A 20,486-nucleotide genomic window follows, 5' to 3' on the forward strand; every position below is an offset into this window, starting at 1 on the left:
CATGGTTGCAGGGGACAGTTGGCCCATCAGGGAGACATTTTCTTCCTCTTTCCTCTAAAAATAGGTACAGAGAGATAGGGAGCCTGAGGAGCAGGGGCATTTTTGGACAAGGAGTCTCTGATTTTGCATCCCCTAACAGCTCCTGCAGACCTTTCTGTGTTGAATCATGAGATCATAGAACTACACATCTAGAACTGGGAAGGACTTTAGAGGTCTTCAGTCCAACCCCTTCCTTTTTATAGATTAGGAAACAGGTTGATAGAGGTTAAGTGACCAGTCCAGGGTCACCTAGCTAGTAAGTATCTGAGGTAGGATTTGTACCCAGATCTCTCCTGCCTCCAAACCTAGCTCACACTCTCTTTCTCTCCCCCACCCTCCACAGCAGCCTCAGCAGGGGGTAAATTCAATTTGAGAAATATTAATGCAATATTATGTATGTAGAAGGTATGAAGGTGGCAGGGTATAGTGGATCCAGGGTTGAGTGTCAAGAAGATCTGGGAAGATCCCACTTCTGACACTAGCTACGGGACCCTGGGCATGTCATGGCACCTGACTTGGCCTTAAGTCAACTTAATTCTAGTTAAGTACAGAGGAGGATCCTAGGAGCTGGGAACATGAACACAAAAATCCAACTGCCCACACCCTCAAAAGGCTTACAGTCTACTGGGGAAAAAAAAGGCATACGCAGAAAAGTGAATACTAGATCTTTTAAGGAGAGGGTGAATATTAGCAACTGGGCAGTCCAGGGAAAACTTCCCCAGAGGAAGCAACATTTTGAGGTGACCATTGAAGGGTAAGGAGCCCAAGAGGGAGCCAAAAGGAGGTCAAAGATCTCCCAGGGTACCTGTGTGTCATCTCTCACTACATTAGCTGAGCTGGGAAACAACAGCCAGCCACAATTGTTTGGTGCTTGCTGATGCCCACGTTGGTCAGTCATGTTGGCACAACTAAGAAATTGTGAAGAAGTCATTTTCTCTAGCTGTGAAAAAGCTCACTGAACAATGAATAATAAAAATAGCAGGACAGTGTGTAATTTGTCCTAGAGGAGTTTTGATTTGAACTGCATTTTAAAAAGAGATGATGATGATAACGACGATGACGATGATGATAACGATAACTGGCAGTTGGATTGTCTTTGAAAGTTTTCAATGTGTTTTGTACATATTTTCCCAATTGATCCTGACAACCCTGTGGGGAAGGTGTTACTACACCCACTTTACAGATGAAGAAAGTGAGGCTAAAGAAGATAAAGTGACTCACCCATGGCCACTAGGCTAATAAGGGTGAGAAGCACAATCTAAACTTGATTGCTCCCAGCTCTAAATCCAGTGCTCTTCCTGCTCCCCCAAAACAAGAATGGGGAAAAACTATTGCTCACAGTCCCAATGTTTCTAAATGTAATGGCCATGTTGGGACTCCCTTGGTCCAAAATGCCTCCCTGCCTGGACCCTTGGCCCCACCCTCCTGGCCCCTTCGGTAGGCTCTAAATCTCCTACCCAGTAGGAGATTTAAAACTCTGGTAACCTTGGGAAGGGAAAACAAGTCCTCCATTAGATGAATGGTTTAAGACTGAAAATCCATTGCCCGCCTGGGCAGGAACCCTGCAATGGAGAAATTCTTATGTGTCACAAATGAGAAAAGTCCTCCCCAACTTGTTGTTGTTGTTGTTGTTGTTGTTTTGGTGAGGCATTGGGGTTAAGTGACTTGCCCAGGGTCACACAGCTAGTAAGTGTTAAGTGTCTGAGGCCGGATTTGAACTCAGGTTCTCCTGAATCCAGGGCCGGTGCTCTATCCACTGCACCACCTAGCTGCTCCTCCCAACTTTTAACCAAGTTATCTTTAATCCTGACTAGCTTTGGAGAGGGAACAAAACAGACTAAACAAGAAATAAGCTTACCTGTCATTCACTGCCATTCCCTGGTCCTCTCCCTAGCCATTACGGATAATTAATATTTATACAGAAGCCTTTGTAACCTCATTTCCTGTTTTGCCGAGCACATGCTGCTACCTGGCTGCAGCTGGTTGCTACAGAGATGTCGATTACAAGATGCAGAGGGAGCAGCAAAATGGGACATTTTGTATTCAGGCACCTGGGAAGAGACAGAAATGAATCAGGAGGCCACGGAGTCTGGCTTCAGATTTCCATTTTAGCAGTCGGTCAGTGAGATGGAGGAGGAGGCCTTCTAGATTTTTGCTGAGGCTTGGGGACTAAGATAGCCCTGAGGAAAGGATGGATGGTCAAGGCTTTTGGTTTTGGTTCTGATGGGAGGCCATGGGAGAGAGGAGAAAGAGGATCACTAAGCTGGAAGCTTAGAGGAAGCCACAGAGTCGTAGAATCATCAGCTCACGAATTTCCAGGAGCAGGGAACTGCCCAACTCCTTCATTTTACAGATAAGGAAACTGAGGCACAAAGAGGTTAATTTATTTGTTCAAGCCCACACAAGCTCTCAGACTACAGATTAAGCATTTGCTAGACTGCCTTATAGACTTCAAAGCCCTGTCATTTTACATTTGAGAAAAGGGAGGCACAGAGAGGTAAGATTACTTTTAAAAATCCCTACGTCACATAGGTACTGAGTAGCAGAGACATGGACTCTACCTCACCTCTGTCACTAAATCGTCTCGTGACTGAGGACAAGTCTATTCCCCTCTCAGAACTCTAAGGTCCCTGTCAGCTCTGACTTTCTGGTTTGGACAAACTGACTAGTAGTTAATGGTGGGAAAACTAGGTGCCCCAAATATAGCCCAGTAAGCTTGATAGCTATTGGAATGGGAGGTAGAGGAAAATGTTTATCCACTGACATCATATAGAATAGAATCTGTCCTTATCATTCGATCCTAGCCATTGATTTGACAGAAAAAGAAAGTGAGGCCCAGAAAGAGAATGCCACTTTCCCCCAGGCAATAATAAAGCCAAGTAGAAGAGCTATACAGGAAAACCAACCATGTCTTCTAAGTCTTAGTCTAGCATTTATTCCACTTGGGTGGGGGAAAGGGAACAATCATTTATTAAGTGCCTACTATGTGGTGGGAACTGAGCAGAGCACTTTCCAATATTACTCACTCAATTTCAGTAAGAAAGCCCCCCACCCCCAGGGTCCTAAAGCACACATCTGGCCATGGCATTTCCTGCTAGGGAAGATTCAGTGGCTTCCTACTGCCTCTCAGCCAAAATCAAAACTCCCATGCTTGGGACTTTAAGCAAGCCCTTCCCAGTCTGACCACAGCTGACCTTTCTAAACTGCCTGCTGTTTATTACTCCAGCTCACAAACACTCCACTCCTACCACATGAGCCTATCTGATATTCCCTATACATGACATTCGATCACCTTCCATCCGGCCTTTGCAGGAATTGTCCCTCCTCCGGAACTTCCTTCAGGGCTGACCTCAGGCGCCACTTCCTACAAAAAGCCTGACTAGGGTCTTCCCGGTTGTCAATCCATGGCTTTGAAATGACTGGATATTAATTTGTAGGGTTTTTTTTTAATTAACGAGGGGCAGCGTTAGGTAGCAGAGGTAGAGAAAGAGAGTTGGCCTCAAAGGCAAGAAGACCAGAGTTCTAGTACCACCTCTGACGTATTCTGGCTGTGTGACCCTAAACAAGGCACTTAACCTCTCATTGTTCCCATCAACTCCCTAAAAGTACATGTTATAGAGAAGGTGCCCAGTGGCACTGGTAAAGGGAGTTTCCTCACCTAGGAGCTCTAGTCCCTCTCCCCATATTTTGTATCAGCTGTGGATGTGATGTTCTGCCCTCAACAGAACACATACTCTTTGAAAACAGAGATTGTTTTTTGTCTGTTCCCAGAACAGTGCCTGACACATAGTATGTATTTTAAAGGCATATTAAATTCAATCAGTATGGCAAAAAGGACATAGGCTCATGGATAGAGTACCGGCCCTAGATTTAGGAGGACCTGAGTTCAAATCTGGCCTCAGACACTTGACACTCACTAGCTGTGTGACCTTGGGCAAGTCACTTAACCCCAATTGCCTCACCAAAAACCAAAACCAAAACAAAAGGACATAGGCTCAAGAGTCAGAGGACCTGGGTTCAAATCCTACTTCTGATGGTCTTTCTCTATGTGGCTTCTCCTTGAGCCTCTATTTCCTCATCTGTAAAATGAGGCACTCCTCATTCCATGATGTGAATTGAATCATGATTGCTAGTGATGGCTGGAGCTGCTTCCAGGCCTTCATTCAGGAACTATAAAAATACCCATTTGGCTCACCTGACTCTTTGGTTAAGGAGTCCTTGTCAGTTTCCTTCACTCGGCCATTGGTATCTCTGTTTGGGAGGTGCAGAAGCTGAGACACTGACTCACCTGGGGAGCAAAGGGACAGAGGTGGTATTCAAGGTTATAATGATAGTCTTGAAACTGGGGGGGGGGCATTATCCTTTCTTGCCTTAGCAAGGGGACTATTGGAAAAAGCTGTTCAGCTGTCCAGGCTCTAAGAACATTATTTAAACCAACTTTTTGACTGGACTTCCCAACCAATTAGGTAGCACTGAAAATAGAACCCTGGGCCTGGCGTCAGGAAGACCCAAGTTCAAATATGAACTCAGATACTTAGTAGCCATGTGATATTGGGCAAGTCATTCAACCTCTGTTCACTTCAATTTCCTCATCTGCAAAATGGGCATAATAATAATATTTGCCTCCCAGGGTTGTTTTGAAAATAAAAGAAGATAATCTTCATAAATCATTTTGTAAGTCTTAAAACACTCTCTAACTGCTAACTAAAATTTAAAATCTACCCATTGGCTCATACCTGCTGATGAGGCTTCCATGTGCCTGGAGAGCCAAGCAGGACTTTCTCATTGTCAACTTTCTGTTTTCCAAAGAGAAACACCACAAGAATAACACTCTCTTCCTCTTCTAGTACCATATCCATGTGGAAGAGTTTCAGTTCCTCTCAGTTTTAAGAAACTCACCCGTGCTGAAAACATCTTCTTCAATATGGACAATGCAAACTCTACGGAGGAGGAAGAGATTCCAGATGAAGTCACACAAATAATTCCCATACATAAAGAAGTGACTCGAGTCGTTGGTGGAGAAGATGCCAGGAAGGGGCAGATCCCTTGGCAGGTACTGTACACAGAGTGTATTTGGCCTAACACAAGAGGCCCTTGTGGATACAGGACCAGCTTTGTAAAAAGATAGTAATTTGAGAGATGCTAGTTAAGGTTTCCTTGTTTCAAAACATCTCCCCCACCCAATGTACAGAATTCCATCATTAGAGATTCATTCTTTGGGGCACTGATGGCTTTTAGGAGGTGGGTAACATGCTTCATCATAGATCCTCTGGAGAGCAGAAATCTTATGTCTTTCAAAGTTGTTTTTCTTTATACTGTTGTTTTCCCTGGATGATTTGTTCTCCTCCTCAGTTCAGGATTCTCTGAATTTATTTATTTCTTTTGTCATTACTTACGGTGCACTAATATTCCATCACTTTCATATACCACAATTTGTTCAGCTATTCCCTAATTGTCAAAGAGGTAAACTAGGGCTGGGCTTCTTAAAATTTTTCCACTCGTGACCCCTTTTAACCCAAGAAATTTTTATACAACACCAGGTACATAGGTATGTAAAGTAGGTATACATAACCTTTTACTGTTGTCAAATTTTTTGCAACCCTCCCGTTCAGTTCCATGACCCCATATGGGATCACGACCTCTAGTTTAAGCAGCTTTGATTGTGAGAAATAATTATTAATAACTGGGATCTTAGCCTAGGTAAGCCTCTCTCTTTTTCCTTTTGGAATATCGCATTCCAAGATCTCAGTTTGCTTCAACTGTCAAACTGAGGTAATCATATTTGTACTACCTACTATACCTCACAGGGCTCTTCTGAAAGACTGATTATCAAATCTTAAAACACTATTGGGGGGCAGCTAGGTGCTGCAGTGGATAGAGCACCGGCCCTGGATTCAGGAGTACCTGAGTTCAAATCCGGCCTCAGACACTTAATACTTACTAGCTGTGTGACTGTGGGCAAGTCACTTAACCCCAACTGCCTCACTAAAAAACAACAACAACAACAACAACAAAAAACACTATTGGAAGGAATTATTATTATTCATTCCTTCACTTCCCATCTTTACCTTCTTCTCTCCTCATTCTCTTTTTCTCCCTTCCTATATCTTCCCAAAGCTTCAAGTGGTGGGTGTCAGGGAGAGGAGACACTCACAATTATGTTTGGAGCACCTCATGCCCCACACATTAGGCGTGTGTGTGTGATGAGCTAAGAAGCTGAGAAAAAAAGCAAAACCTGAGTAGGCCTGAGTTCTTTTTTCTCTGATTTATTGGGGCTCTGAAAGGCCAGTGGCACTCAGGGTTGATCAGAGCATCTTAGAGAATAAGAATAAATAATTATAATAAAGTATGTGTAGGTGTAGGTGGGGGGAGGAGATAGAGACAGACTGAGAGAAAAGATGGAGAAAGAAACAGAGATGGGAGAGAAAAAGAAACAGAGATTGAAAAGGAAAGACAGAGGGATAGAGACACAAGCATAGAGAGAGATGGAGAGAGAAAAAAAGAAGACCAAGAAAAAGGCCACAAGGAAAAAAAAGGAAGGAGGAAGAAAAAGAAGACAGAAAGAGAGGGAGAGAGAGAAGGAAGTAGGTAGAGAACAAGTAGAGAGACCAGAAAGAGCATCAGAAGCTGAGCCAGAAACCCACTGGTTGTCACTTGGGTGGCACCCACCCAGAGCTGAACACCCTTCTTCCAGTGGACTCCCAAAACATGAGAGTACAGTGGGACTATCAGCTCCCTCAATCTGGAAACTGCTCCCCTGGTAATGCAACCTAATATTTCATTAGCATTTTAGTGACCACATCATAATATTGGCTCACACAGAGCCTGTAGTCTGCTAACACCCCTAAACCTTTTTTTGCTAGGAATGGCTTCTGGTAAGCTGGGCCATTCTGATTCTAGACTTGTACTGCTGATTTTCTTTCTTTCAAAATCTAAGTCCTGGGTTTTAAATTAATCTCAATTGGATTTCATCTTGGGACTTTGACTGTTCAGGCCAATCTGTCCAAATCTCCTGGAATCTTGGGTCTGTCATTCAATGCAATAGTGAGCCCTCCCTACTCTGGGCCATCTGCAAATATAACAATGTCTTCATCTAAGATGCTGATATTGATTGTCTTTTGCTGGGGCATTGTGCTTCCTGGATTTCCCAATTATTATTACTTGTCCCATCCCCAGCAAAATTATTTCACATTCGCCTGTATGTATTTTGCATTAACTTAACTATGTGAAGATAACTCCCTCCTAGGAAGCTCCTAGAGGGAAGGCATTTTTTGCTTTTGTGTCCCCAGAACTTAGGATAGGGTATGGTACACAGCAGGTGTTTCCTAAGTGCTTGTTCACAGGGTGAAAGGATCATGGAAACATTAAGCCAGCAAAAAGAATAGTAAGGGGGCAGCTAGGTGGCACAGTGAATAAAGCACTGGCCCTGGATTCAGGAGGACCTGAGTTTAAATCCAGCCTCTGAAGGTAGAGCAGGACAGGAAGAGAAAGCACTAAGGTCATTCTGAGACATGCTAAGGATGAGACATTTATGAGATATCAGAGCATCCCAGACCAGAGCTGGAAGGGGCCTTGAAGGCCATTGAGGCCAACTCATCACTGAACAAGAATCCACCCTGAAGCATGGCCAATCAAGAATCATTGTGCCTTTGCTTGGAGACCTCCAGTGAGTGCTGACTCATCACCTCTCAAAGCAGTCCTTTCCAGGTTTGAATGTCTCTAATTATCAGGAAGGGTTCCCTGCCATCAAACCGAAATTTGTTCTCTGTAACTCCCATCCAGTGTTCTAGTTCCTAGCAGAGTAAGCTTAATCCCTCCTCCATTAGACAGTCCTTCAAATACTTAAAGACAGGTATCAGATTCCCCCTGAGTCTTTTCTTCTCCAATTTAAATATCCCCGTCCTTTAACTGGTCCTTAAGGACTCAGTGCATTCCATCAACATGGTTGTTCTCCTCTGGATGTTACAACTTATCAATGTCCTTCCTAAAATCTGGAAATCAGAACTGAACAGATGTCTGAATAGGACAGAGTACTATTCCATGGTCTATCTATCCATCACCTCCCTAGACCTGGACTAGGGAGGTGACGGATTGATGCTTCTCAATGTAGCCTAAAGTCACATTAGCATTTTTGTTTGCCACATGAAGATTGATGATGATAAATCATTATAATAGCATGTATCTTTAAGCTTTAATGTTTTCAAAGCACTTTACATGGTATCTCATTTCATTTGCACAACAATAAATACCACACTATTGACTCATAATGAGACTGTAGTCTACTAAAATCTCTAAATATTTTTCAGACTAAATGCCACCTAATCATGCCTCCCTATATCTGTGGAGTTGATTTTTTTTTCTTTTCAGATCCTGGGATGTAATATATCTGGTCCAGGAGACTTGACTTCATCAAAGGCAGCTCTATCTCTCTACTTATAAGGGGTATCTGCTGCCTCTTAGCCATTTGGGCTCTCCTTGGCAGAGAAAACCTAAGTAAAAGAAGAATTAAGCAGCTCTCCTTACTGACACTCCATCATGTCTTCTTTTTCTCTTTCACCCTGAGTCATGGCCCCATCTCTTCTCTAATGAGGCATTAAGTGTAGTGGTAAAAGCACTGAATTTGGAGTTGGGAGGCCTGGGTTCAAATCCTGATGCTGCTACTTACTGCCAAAGTGACTTTGGCCAAATCACTTCCCCCTCTGGGCCAACATTTCCTCATCTGTAAAATTTCCTTCCAGTATTACATCTAGGGTTCTTTTTGTTTCCCTCATATAGCTTAAAAATCCTTGTCTGTTGTTCTCAGCTTTCTTCTCCAGCTTCATTTTCTATCCAGCTTGAGCACTCCTGACAGGATTCTGACAGGATACTAAACATGCATCTATACTCATCCATGACCTGCTCTTTCTTTCACCTCCAATGCATGTCTTTTTAAAAATCTGAGTTGGTCAATGAGTGAGCAATTGCTCTAGACAATCCCTCCCCACTTTCTTCCGTGGTGCATCTGTTTCTCTTTATGCAGCCACAGTGAATAGAGTGCTGGGCCTGGGGTCAGGAAAATCTGTGTTCAAATCTGACCTCAGACATTACTAGCTGTGTGATCCTGGGCAAGCTGTTTCACCTCTGCTTGCCTTAATACCCTGGAGATGGAAATGACAAACAACTTCAGTATCTTTGCCAAGGAAACCCCATGGACAGCATGGTCCACGGGGTCACTAAGAGTTGGACATGAATGGACAACAACAAAATCTTTAAAAGAAATTTCTTGTTTAACTTATGAATTGACACAGCAACAAACACAAACATCTCAACAGATAATAAAAAAGACTGCCTACAAAGCCATGAACCCCTGTTATATATGGTTCTTTAAAGTCCATCTGAAATGTAAATACTTCCTTTGGCTCTTTTCTATGTATTTCTTTAGTCATCTGATCAATCTTAAATAATTTCTTATTCAAAAATTTGCAAAGAGCTCATTGGAGGAGTTTCCTGACAAAGATCCATCTCTGAAAGTGAAGTGCCTCCTCCCATGTATTTTTTTTGGGGGGGAGGGGGCAGGGTAATGAAGGTTAAGTGACTTGCCCATGATCATACAGCTAGTAAGTGTCAAGTGTCTGAATCTGGATTTGAACTCAGGTCCTCCTGAATCCAGGGCCAGTGATTTATCCACTGTGCCACCTAGCTGCCCCCCATGTATTTTTTGGGGGGGGTGAGGCAATTGGGGTTAAGTGACTTGCCGAGGGTCACACAGCTAGTAAGTGTTAAGTGTCTGATGTCAGATTTGAACTCAGGTCCTCCTGAATCCAGGGCTGGTGGTCTATCCACTGCGCCACCTAGCTGCCCCCTCATGTATTTTTTATTTTCTTTTTTCCCATGTATTTTTTAAACGTTCAATGATGCCCTTATTTCTCCCCCCCCTTTTTCATCTCTGTCATTAGACCCCCCTCCTCATTAATGTGTTCAGAATCTCATTCAAAGAACCTTTCCAACCCTGTAGGCACAGGATGGGGAGATGTCCTGACTGTAGGCAATCAAAGCTGCTTCTAGGGCTCCAAAGAGAGGTCAGGACTAGAGGTACACACCTGGGAGTCATTAGCACAGAGGTGGTAGTTCAAGTCATGGGAGTGAATGAACTTACCAAGGGAGAGTATGGAGAGATAAGAGAAGGGGCTAAGGGCAGACCACAGGGAAGATTCCTTTTAGGGAGTCAGGAGCACAACAAGGAATCACTGGAGGCAGAGAAGGACGAATTATAGAGAGGAGAAGAGCTAGAAAAGTGGAGTATTTCTGAAGCCAAGGGAGGAGAATGTATCTATAAGGAAGGTGAGGTCACCCATGTCAAATGCTATAGAGTAGTCCAGGAGGATGAGGATAGGAAAAGGTCACTGGATTGGGAAGTTAGGAGGTCAGTGGTGACCTTGGAGGGAGCTGTTTGCAAAGAATGAAGGAAGTGCTTTGGAGGTACCAACAAGCAGGGCAGTTTTGTTACTACTGTGTTACATTTCAGATAGACTTTAAAAAACTGTACGTAGCAGGTTCACTGCTTTGTAGGCAATCCTCTTTTTTGTTATCCATTGAGATGTTCATGTTTGATGTGTGGACTCATGATTTAGATAGGAAATTTCTTTCAAAAATTTTATCGTTGTCATCCAGTCATATCCAACTCTTAGTGGTCTCATGGCCCATGCTGTCCGTGGGGTTTTCTTGGCAAAGATACTGGAGTGGTTTGTCATTTCTGTCTCCCATGGATTAAGGCAAACAGAGGTGAAGTGACTTGCCCAGGGTCACACAGCTAGGTAGGTACCTTATGAAATAGGGGCCATTTTATTCATTGTATTTGTATCTACAGGGCCTAACACAGTGTCTGTCATAGAGGAGGTGCTTAGTAAATATTTATTGATTGACTGACATAATTTTAGAACTGTGTTCTCAGAGAAAAAAAACTACCTTATCCCCATTATGAGATTTTCTAAAATTCTACCTTTTTCGTTAATTGATCTACCATTTGCTTCTACCATTTAGCTCCAGAAGAAAGTTAGTTAAAGGAGCCATTACTAATAAAGTTTGCAAAGTGCTTTATACTTTAATATATTATATATATATATATATATGTGTGTGTGTGTGTGTGTGTGTGTGTGTGTATGTATGTATGCATGCATGTAATAGAAGTTTGGAGCTGGCTCAGGTGTCTGAAGTCTCCTAGCACAACACCAGAGATGGAGCATCAGAATAAGAGAGGTGATGTTCCCACTGTCCTCTGCCCTGGTTAGACCATATCTGAAGGGATGTGTTGAGTTCTGAGCAGCACAGATTGGGGAGGACATTAACAAAAGTGAGGTATCAGATGTAAAAGATTATTTCAAGAAGTTAGGTCATGAAAGAAAAGAGGGCCGGAGCTCTTCCCCAGTCTTAAAAAATCCAGAACCTTTGCCCATGTCCCTGGTTTTGCCGGTTCTCTGATTGCCCATGGTTTCCCCACCACTACCAACAGTCATTCTAAAATCACATCTGCAGGTACTCTGGGCTATCATTTGCAAGAACATTTAGGTACCCTCACAGTGTTCCCTCCCCTCTCTTGAGCTTTCAGTCCTTCTGAATCACATCTATTCTCTCATTTCCAGTTTGAAGAACATTCTCCTTCATGGAGAAGACTGAACCAAGAAGTAGTGAAGTCTTGGGAGGGAGGCTATTTTTGTTACCCTGACACTCTCTATCAAATTATTTTCCCATTCTTAACATTTTAAAACGTTAAATGCCATTGTGTGAGGCAGATAGGTAGGCCGGCATATAGAGTATTTCACCTAGAGTCAGGGAAGACCCAAATTTGAATCTTGCCTCAGATAGTTACTAGCTGTGTGACTCTGAGCAAGTCACTCAACTCCTCTAAGCCCCAGATTCCTCATCTTTAAAATACAGTGACAGACAAAAAATACATTTCATATATATATATATATATATACATACATACATACACACACATATCTACATTGTAAATTTTCAGATTTGAGATCAAAGGAGAACTTCATATTGGTTCAATCAGACCATGAGAAACAACTACAACAGATGTGATACCACCACCCCAAAAAAAGTGTTTACATTGATTCTGGCACATATTTGAATCTCTCTTTTCCTGTGGGGATGGACAGGATGGTGGTATATGACTGGCCTTAATTCTAGAAAAAAATCTTTACTCAGAAAGGGTGAGCTACTATTGCAATGAATGTAAAAAAGATGGTGAATTTGGAGTTTGAGGAGCAGGTTCCCCATCCTTGCATTGGGCATGTCACTTTACCTTTTTAAGTCCAAATTTCTTTATTTTTCTTTATTTTTTTGCGGGGCAATGAGGGTTAAGTGACTTGCCCAGGGTCACACAGCTAGTAAGTGTCAAGTGGCTGAGGTCGGATTTGAACTCAGGTCCTCCTGAATCCAGGGCCGGTGCTTTATCCACTGCTCCACCTAGCTGCCCCAATTTTTTGTTTTTTTAAATTAAAAAAATTTTGCAGGGCAATGAGAGTTAAGTGACTTGCCCAGGGTCACACAGCTAGTAAGTTTCAAGTGTAGGAGGCTGGATTTGAACTCAGGTCCTCCTGAATCCAGGGCCAGAGTTTTATCCACTGTGCCACCTAGCTGTCTAAGTCCAAATTTCTTTGTCTTCTAAATGGAGATATGTGCACAATATGTTTCTCCAAAACTCAACTGCACAAGTACAGGATGGGGGTGTGTCTAAAGATATACTGTTGAATTGAAAAGGTGTATCATACAGGGGAATCTAGGATCACAGACTTAGAAATGAAAGGCATCTTTAAGGTTATCTAGTCTAAACTCTGTCATTTTATAGATGAAGAAATTGAGATCTTAGAGAAGTGACTTGTCCAAGGTCACACAGGTGGTAAGCAAAAGAGGTGGAATTTGAACTCAGATCCTCTGACTCCAAATCCAACATTCTACCTATTGCACCATGCTGGCTACCAAGCTCAGGAGGAGTCTATAATAGTATGGCATGGCATCCTAACAAGCTAACCCTGTGTGAGACTGAGGAAAAAATAAAACCATAGACTTAGAGCTGGGATGGACTTTAGAGGTCACCTGGCGCAATGCCACAGATGGAGCCTCCAAAATGAGGGAGGTGATGGTTCTGCTGTCCTCTGCCCTGGCTAGACCATGTCTGGAAGAATGTGTTCACTTGTGGGCAGCCCATTTTTGAAAGGCCATTGACAAAAGGGGAGAGTGTCCTGAAGATAGTGAAAAGAATGGGGAAGGAAGGAGAAACCATACCATAGGAGGATGACTTGAAGGAACTGGGATGTTCAGCTTGGAAAAGAAGGTTGGAGGGCCAGGGCAAGGGTGGGGGGGCATGATGACTCTATTCAAGTATTTGAAGGGCCATCAGTGGAAGATCTTGTACTATTTGGCTTGGGTGGGGCAGAGCTAGAAGCAATGGGTGCAAGCTGCAAAGAGAGAGATTTCAACTCAATGTAGAGAAAACCTTAATGTTGAGAGTGGTCTCAGAATAGGATGGCTTGATTTGGAAGATGCCAGGCTCTCCCTTCCTTAAAGGTCTTTAGGCAGAGTCTGCCTGACCACTTATCAGGTAAGTTTTAGAAAGGATTCTTGTTTGAATGTGAATAGGTTGGACCTCTGAGGTTCCTCCTCTCTCAGAAATTATGCACTTCTGTGATTCCTCCTCCCCCATGACGGGCAGGAAGGATCAATGGGATAGTATATGCAAAGTGCTTTGTAACCATAAAGGGCTGCATAAATGTGAGTTATTGTTCTTATTCTCCCCATCTTAGATGAAAATGGGTCACCTTTATTTGAAATGAAAATACTGTACATACAATCTCCCCCCCCCACTCCTCATCTCCTTCACTGTTCTTTTTTTTAACCAGAATATTTGTCCCTATTTTTAGAGTTGTTTCTGTTTGATGAAATATCCTTCAGTGATTGTTCAAGCTGAACAATGAATAACACAGCCTGAGATATTGGCATTTCCCCCAGCAGCCCGTGAAAATAACCCACAGTCCATGAATAGGTGTTGAATACCTGGAGGTGTGGAACAAGCTTCCTTCAGCCCGATCATGCTGAGATATTTTAGTCTTGCTGAAGAGAAAGAAAGCAAAAGAAAAGGGGAAAGGAGAGGAAAAGAAGGGGGAGAGGGAGTCTAGCCAAGTAAGGGGGGGGGAGGAGAGAGAGGCAGGAAGGGAGAGGGAGAGAGAAAGAGGCAGGGAGCAAGAGACAGAAGGCAGGAAAGGGAGCGTTTAGAAGAAGGGGAAAGAAGGTAGAGATAGGGAAAGAGAGGGGGGAGAGAGACGGAGACAGAGAGAGAGGGGGGAAGGGAGAGAGAGGAAGGGAGGGAGGGGGGACAGAAAGGGAGAGAAAGGGAGAGGGAGAGGGAGAAGGAGTGAGAGGGAGTGAGAGGGAGAGAAAGGGAGAGAGGACAGAGAGAGAGAGAGAGAGAGAGAGAGAGAGAGAGAGAGAGAGAGAGAGAGAGAGAGAAGTAAATTCACCCCTTCCAAAAGCATTTTTCTAAAGAACAAAGGGATTGCCTGGGTCAGGAGAGCTCTACCTGAAATGCTAATGATGTGCAACGGTATAAGGTAGAAAAGGTCTGGAGGAGAAAGAAGCTACTGTAGCTCTTCAGGCTGGGGTTTTGAGCAAAGAATTGCAAAGATACCATGTGAGCTCGAGTGTCACAGTCTCCCTAGAGCAGGCAGAAATGAATGAAAACTCCTTCCCAGAAATAGGCCCTTTCCTGTGTTTTGTGGGGTGCTCCAGGAGCCTGGCTCACCCAAATTCTTTCCCCGACCATGCAAGATAACCCACCGCACATTCTCCTACTATCGTATTTACTGGTGGGAGGACTTCGGGGATCAACTGATCCAAGCCCCCCATTTTACAGGTGAGGGAAGCAAAGCCCAGGGAAGGGAAGGGGCTTGCCCAAGGTCACACAGGTATTAAATAGCAGAGTTGGGATTTGCACTCAGGTCCTGTGATTTTAGACCTGACCCTCTTTCCATGGTGCCCCAACCAAGCCCCTGTTTTGACAGATAAGGAATAACAGAACCGAAGGGTTAAGTGACTTACCTGTGATCTCACAGCTAACAGGCAGCAACAGCTGGGCTTTTAACCCACAGCACAGAATCCAGCTCAGGTCTTTGGGTTTCCACCACAGGGTCATTGTCTTATTCACTATTTATATTATATAGAATATATAAATAACAAATATATTAATAATATTATAGATATATCTATATAGATATAAAACTTATTAACCCTCTGAGAAGGACTACCTTGAGGTACATGGAGAAACTTAGGTCAGGCCAAGGTGTAAAAAAAATATTAGGTCCAAATGAAAACATCAAGATCTTTCCTGATGAAAAGGGAAAGAAGGAACTTTTTTTGCCCTTTTCACTGGGCAAAGCTAGTGGTTCACAGCTCATCTGAATGGTATCAGATCTCTGGGGTTGACTGTCCACTATCAATCAAAAGAAAAAGGTGATTGGGGGCAGTGGGGGCAAATTCAGTGCCCCAGGGGATGAGGGAAACAGCTTGAGCAAGCTGAGCCCTTCAGCCTCCTGCTCCCAACGGGCTAGCATCCTTAAGCCCCACCCTCCCAGGGGGGCTTTGTGCAGAACAGGGACAAGAGTACACCACCCTGATAACCTGCACCTACCTAGATTGTCCTTGATACCCTGGGAAAAGCAAGGCTGCTTCACTTAGAGTTGGATGGGAGACAGTGACTGAGGGGATATGGGGCCTACTCTTTTCTCATTGAAAATCCTCCTTACCTCCTTTGCTGAGCCACATAGGAAAAGATCATAGGCTATTTTTTTCAGTTGCCTGTAATTCTTTACCTTAACATATATGCTATAGTAAAAAGGAAAACCTTAACAATCCTTGTGTTTGTCTGTATGTTTAAACAAATGTTTATTGCGCCCTCTAGTGGTCAGAGATTCCCAACTCTCTCCTAAACTGATAGACGAAATTCAGGAAATTGATCCAGAAAATAAAGAGAAGCAAATTTTCCTTCTTAACTCACCACAAAGAAATTCAATATTTCTATAAACTGGTGGACTTACTCTCTTGTTCCATAGCAAGCTTCTTTTCTCCCTCAAGCCTTAGAACAGGGATTCAAAACATGGGGTCTGTGACCCTGGGTCGGTTGGTTTGTTTTTAACATTTTGACAAATGGATTTTGATAGCATAGGCTTCCTTTGAAAGCCAATGTATTTTATTTCATACATTTTAGAATATTATTCTTGAGAAGAGGTATATAGATTTCACTAGATTGCTGGGGGTGGGGTACAAGAACACTTAGAAAGGTTCAGAACCCCTGATTTTGATCCTTAATTCCAGGGCCAAACGGAGAAAAGGTCTCTCTTTTTAGCATAAGCCTTGCTGGGTATAAGTAAGCCTGAAATCAAGCCCCATCATCCCATGGGGATCTCCAGGGGTGTACTGCCTCGTCAGGTCTGAGGAACTGGTTCTTATGTTAAGTTTCTCAGACTGTCTAGCTTCATTTCCTAACATTCTGGGTTAAAGGGGACTCCAGGGGCCCTCCTAGACAGGAATATAGCTTTTCAATTTTTTTCCTTCCAGAGAAGAAGATGCCATTGGCTTGTTGGGCCAACATTCTCAATGCTAGACTAGGAATCTCAAGTTGTTTTTCCCTGTGTCTGCCTTATTAATCCCATGGAACAATTCAGGCACTTACATACTCAGACTCCCTAAGGAATTAGGACCCACTAGGCCCCAAACAGTCAAGGAAGTCAATCTTTCTATTTCACTTTGGCTGGCATTCAGTCCTTCATCCCCTAGCCTCTCCCCTAACCCCTTTGCCATTTTCTCCAGAAACAGTGACAGAAACAGACCAATCCTGACATGGGAAACTCCCACTACAGATCCTAAAGAACTCTTCTTTTTATACTCAATGGAGCCAAAAAGAATTGAATTTTATTCCTGCTCTCCAGCTTGTCCTCAGTTCAAAATGACATATCAGAAAACCCTGGTGCTTTTCCTCCCACAGGTCATTTTGAATGGAAAGATTAAAGGGTTCTGTGGTGGCTCCATCATCAATGAGAAATGGATTATAACTGCAGCCCATTGCATTCAACCTGGAGCTGAAATTACTGTCGTGGCAGGTAAGCAAAACGGCTTTGGCCCATTCCCCACTGAGATGTTGAAAGCCACAGAAGGGGCTGTGGAACATGTTACGTGGCATTAAATGACTGGCCCAAAGCCGAATGTGCTCTTTCCAAAGAGCAAACTTGCTGTCACTGGATATATTTAAGTGAAAGCTGAATGGCCTCATGTTGAGGAAGACATTGTAGAGGGACTAAGAAGATCAAGGAGAGAAGGAAATGAGCGTTTGGCCTGAAAAATGGGCACCATTCCTCCCGCCACTTGCCAGTAAGACAGAAACATGGAGTTGGAGCAGAGGAGACCCAAGAAATTGTCGAGCCCTAGGGCTGGAAGGGCCTTTAGAGATCATGTGACCTGGCTCCTGCATGATCATTTGGTGTCCAATTTGAATCCTTGGAGACCTTGCTAAGGTTCATGGCACTGATTGCTCTGTAGGAGCTAGGGGAGCTCTTGCTATAGGAGAGAGGGGGAATGCAGGGGATGGGGAGAGAGAAGGTGATGTAGAGGAGTGTTAGAGTGGTGCCAAGGAAGAGGTACTGATTTTTTGTTTTTGTTTTGTTTTGGGGGGCAATGAGGGCTAAGTGACTTGCCCAGGATCACACAGCTAGTGTCAAGTGTCTGAGGTCTAATTTGAACTCAGGTCCTCCTGAATCCAGGGACAGTGCTTTATCCACTGTGCCACCTAGCTGCCCCCGAGGCAGCTCAAATTCTGATCTTGCCCGGGCAGCTAGGTGGTGCAGTGGATAGAGCACCAGCCCTGGATTTAGGAGTACCTGAGTTCAAATCGGGCTTCAGACCCTTGACACTTACTAGCTGTGTGACTCTGGGCAAGTCACTTAACCCCAATTGCCTCAGCAAAAAAAACAAAAAAAAAACATACAAAATTCTGATCCTGCCATTTACTACCTGTATGACCTTGAGAAAGTCTTGACCTCTTCAAATCCATGGGCTGCATCCATAAAATGAGGGGGCGGGGAGGGGGTTGGACTAAATGGATCCTAAGGTCCCTTCCAGCTGTAAATCTTTGAGCCTGTGTGTTGAGAGACCTTGGCTCTGACCCCTGATGACGTAGGTGGCCTTGGAAAAGTCATGTGCCCTCTCTGAGCATCAATTTCCTCACCTGCAAAAGGAGAATGACATTACTTGTCCCACTTTCCGCATAGGGTCATTGTAGGGAAGATGCTTTGGAAAATTCAAGAGTCTAGAGAAATGCAAATGATGAGGTGAAATCATGAGTCCCATGTTTTCTTCTCCCAGGTGAGCACGACACAGAAACTCAGGAGGGCACTGAGCAGATACGGCAGGTGATCCGAGCCATTCCTCACCACACCTACAATGCCTCCATAAACAAGTACAGCAATGACATCGCCCTTCTGGAACTCGATAAGCCCTTGCAGCTGAATGAGTATGTGACCCCGATCTGCATTGCAAACAAGGAGTACACCAACATCTTCCTCCAGTCTGGAACAGGCACTGTGAGTGGCTGGGGCAAGGTCTTCCACAGGGGCCGGTCAGCCTCTGTCCTCCAGTTCCTGAATGTTCCCTTTGTGGACAGAGCCACGTGCCTGCGCTCCACCAAGGTCACCATCCTCAGCAACATGTTCTGCGCTGGCTTTCACCAGGGTGGCAAAGATTCCTGCCAAGGAGATAGTGGGGGACCCCATACCACTGAAGTGGAGGGCACCAGTTTCCTCACCGGCATCATCAGCTGGGGAGAAGAATGTGCTGTCCGAGGCAAATATGGCATCTATACGAAAGTCTCCCGCTTTGTCAACTGGATTAAAGAGAAAACAAAACGCACCTAAGCCATACCAGCTTTGCTTCCTTTCCAGAATGTCGCTGGTCATTTGGGATCGAGAAAAGAGACAGGAATGGCTTTGTTACTAATCAATTTCCTATCAATTGTTGGGTATGAATCTACATTATCTCACAATGCTGCTTTTTCCTTTGGAACAGAGAGAATTCTGGGTAGAACTCAGACTACGCTGGTCTATCTGTATATACAAGAAGGGAAACAATCACTGAATAAATATTATGCTGTGACAGTGTGATCAGTCCCACAAGGCTGTGAAGTAGACAAAGTTTGGCTTCCTAACCTCATCTGTCCCTAATCCCTCTTCCTGCCACAATCCCTGTGTTTCCCTTGCATCTCTTCCCCCCTTAGTTTCCTTTATCTACTCAACCCATCTTCCCTTTGTAGTTCCTTCCTTGGCTCCCCTCTGCACCCAGACACTTAAGGCTCTGGGTTTGCCCTCCCCCAAAGCACTCTGGGGCTCCCTTCCTTTCCTGTTCTTACCTCTCTACCCAACCAATGTTACCATCTCAACTGTTTGGCCTTCCCAATCCCATTTTGTAGATGGCAGCCTACTCCACTGACATATCAAGTCAGCTCCTTACTCTTAAAGGTACATACACATGTAGCATGATCATTTCTGTATTAAGTCCTCACTGAGTGGCTTGTAAAATATCCAAATTCCTGAGGGCTAGCATGGGCTGGAGGGAGCACCCCAAAGGTTTCTGCTTCTATAGCCTGACCCTTTATTCCTGAATACATGCATATATATTGTCAGGTCCCCTAGACCCTGTCTCTAGCCTGGGCCCTCCATCACAAAGAGCTGATTGGATGGACAGAGCAGTCAGCAGCTGGCTGGGTTGCCTCCCATTGATTGTTGCCTTGCCTTGGACACATCCTGACAGCTGTCATTTGGGTCCTGTCCCTGCTCATACAAAAGACTAAGGGTGAGGGAATGAGGGATGATGGAGAGCTTGGCACTAGGGAGTTGTGGGATTTTGTTTTCAGAAAATACCAAATCCAGCTGAAATGCATCAGGAAATATAGTGAGGACCCAGGAAGGGGGCAGACCCTGGCTGGCTAAAGCCGTCCAGCTCTGCCCAGTGCAGGTCTGCTCACACTGGGGACTGGCATCAATAAACCTGTTTGGAGACAGACTCACAGCTCACAGGGAAAATATCCCAGGAAACAAGAGTAGACCCTCCCAAAGGGTAGGGCCTTTTCCAGGTATTACCCTTGTAACCAGACATACCTGTGCCCCCCATAAGAAACGCTCACTGGCTGGAACTGGACCAGTTGATGAGCCAAGCCAGAGAGCCACATGGGCCCCATGTGCAGGGGAACCCAAATTTGGGAAGGTGACAGGGTCTGGGACCAAACAAGGAGAGCTTGGCCCTTCTCCTCGCTATACAATCTATCCAGCCAATTTAATTATGAGTGAGGTACTGCGCTAGGTGCAAGGTATCCAAAACCAAATCTCCACCCTCAGGGAGCTTTCATTATACTAAGGGCATGG

General features: G+C 44.2%; 1 protein-coding gene across 1 annotated transcript in view; it reads left to right on the plus strand.

Moving 5' to 3' along the window:
- F9 (coagulation factor IX) overlaps positions 1-19,229 on the plus strand; it is a 45,102-nt gene extending 25,873 nt beyond the window's left edge. Inside the window, exons 6-8 of the mRNA XM_043974187.1 lie at positions 4,887-5,092; positions 17,063-17,177; positions 18,436-19,229. Coding sequence (XP_043830122.1) covers positions 4,887-5,092; positions 17,063-17,177; positions 18,436-18,983 — 869 coding nt within the window. The 3' untranslated portion in view covers positions 18,984-19,229. The remainder of the gene's footprint in view (positions 1-4,886; positions 5,093-17,062; positions 17,178-18,435) is intronic.
- Positions 19,230-20,486: the final 1,257 nt, after the last annotated feature.

This window comes from Dromiciops gliroides, chromosome X (genome assembly GCF_019393635.1).
Source record: "Dromiciops gliroides isolate mDroGli1 chromosome X, mDroGli1.pri, whole genome shotgun sequence".
Lineage (NCBI taxonomy): Eukaryota > Metazoa > Chordata > Mammalia > Microbiotheria > Microbiotheriidae > Dromiciops > Dromiciops gliroides.